The 1333-nt window shown below is 48.5% G+C and overlaps 1 protein-coding gene across 2 annotated transcripts in view; it reads right to left on the minus strand.

The window, feature by feature from the left end:
- Snx31 (sorting nexin 31) overlaps positions 1–1333 on the minus strand; it is a 56684-nt gene that overhangs the window by 21827 nt on the left and 33524 nt on the right. For both annotated transcript variants that reach the window (XM_028767274.1, XM_028767264.1), the window contains exon 10: positions 909–1112. In XM_028767274.1, coding sequence (XP_028623107.1) covers positions 909–1112 — 204 coding nt within the window. The remainder of the gene's footprint in view (positions 1–908; positions 1113–1333) is intronic.

Genomic DNA, 1333 nt, shown 5'->3' on the forward strand with positions numbered 1-1333 from the left:
GAGAGAGAGAGAGAGAGAGAGAGAGAGAGAGAGAGAGAGAGAGAGAGGGAGGGAGGGAGGGAGGGAGGGAGGGAGAGAGAGAGAGAGAGAGAACTTAATAAGTTTTAAAGGGAGAAATGTTTGGCAGTGAGGAGAGAAGGTGAGCGGCCCAGGGCACGCTGCTGTGGCTTTCATGAGGTAGCAGCTTTTGTTCTCTATCACTGTTCCGTGTACACAGGACAAACACAGTTTGCTCATTGAACACTTGACAGAATTCAATGAACAGATGTGACAATTCTCAGTACAGTAGCTGATACGTCAAGAAATCTGATGTTAAAGATGTGTAGTATAAAGGAAGGGACAGAAGCTCAAGCCAGGACTCCTTCAGAAGGGCTCTACTGGGCAGTGTCCCATTTCTTGGTGACACTAAGCACACAGTAGGTGCTCAATATGTGGTCACCCTTGTCACCTTTATGCTACGACTCTAGCTTCCAAGCCACCGGGAAGCCTGTGAGAAGGTGGGAAGATTGGTTTGTGTCTCTCTTGCTCTGTCAGGGAGTCCACACTGACCATAGGCATGTCCTACCACCACGCTGAGATGCCTGCCCACCCAAGGTACTGGTTCTCCTGCAAGCCTGACTGCCCAGCCCCAAGTATGACATCCAATGTGACAGAATTTATAGTTCACAAGAGGAAACTTTTATTTTATTTTATTTTATTTTATTTTATTTTATTTTATTTTATTTTATTTTGAAACAGAGTTTTTCTGTGTAGCCCTGGCTGTCCTGGTACTTTCTCTGTAGATCAGGCTGGCCTCGGACTCAGAGATTTGCCTGCACTGTCTCCTGAATGTTGGGATTAAAGGCTTGCACCTCTAGCTGCCACAGGAGGCTTTAAATGATAGACAAAGCAAGGCACCAGATACTCACAAGGAAAGTGACCTGCCAGCACTTCACTCTGCTCATCTGGAAAGCAATGTCCTGGGTCTGGCCATCAGGCAGTGTTATACAGCAGCTCATCTCACTGTTGCCAACAGAAAGCTGGGCCCCACAGCCAGGTTCTGGGTGGTTGCAGGTACAGGGGTCCAGATGAATATACCCATAGTGCCGCACTTCCTGGGACAGCTCCAAAAACTGCTCCAAGGTGGGTGGGGGCAGAAGGAAGCAAGAATCAGTTTTCACGGTTACAGAGCTCACAGCAGGGAGGGGCTGCTGTGCAGTACTGCTGAAACCCATAGGATGGACTCACAGAGAAACCATAGGATGGGCTCACAGAGAAACCAGAGGATGGACTCACAGAGAAACCAGAGGATGGACTCACAGGGAAACCCATAGGATGGACTCACAGAGAAACC

Source organism: Grammomys surdaster, unplaced genomic scaffold (assembly GCF_004785775.1).
Source record: "Grammomys surdaster isolate TR1022 unplaced genomic scaffold, NIH_TR_1.0 63, whole genome shotgun sequence".
Classification (NCBI taxonomy): Eukaryota; Metazoa; Chordata; class Mammalia; order Rodentia; family Muridae; genus Grammomys; species Grammomys surdaster.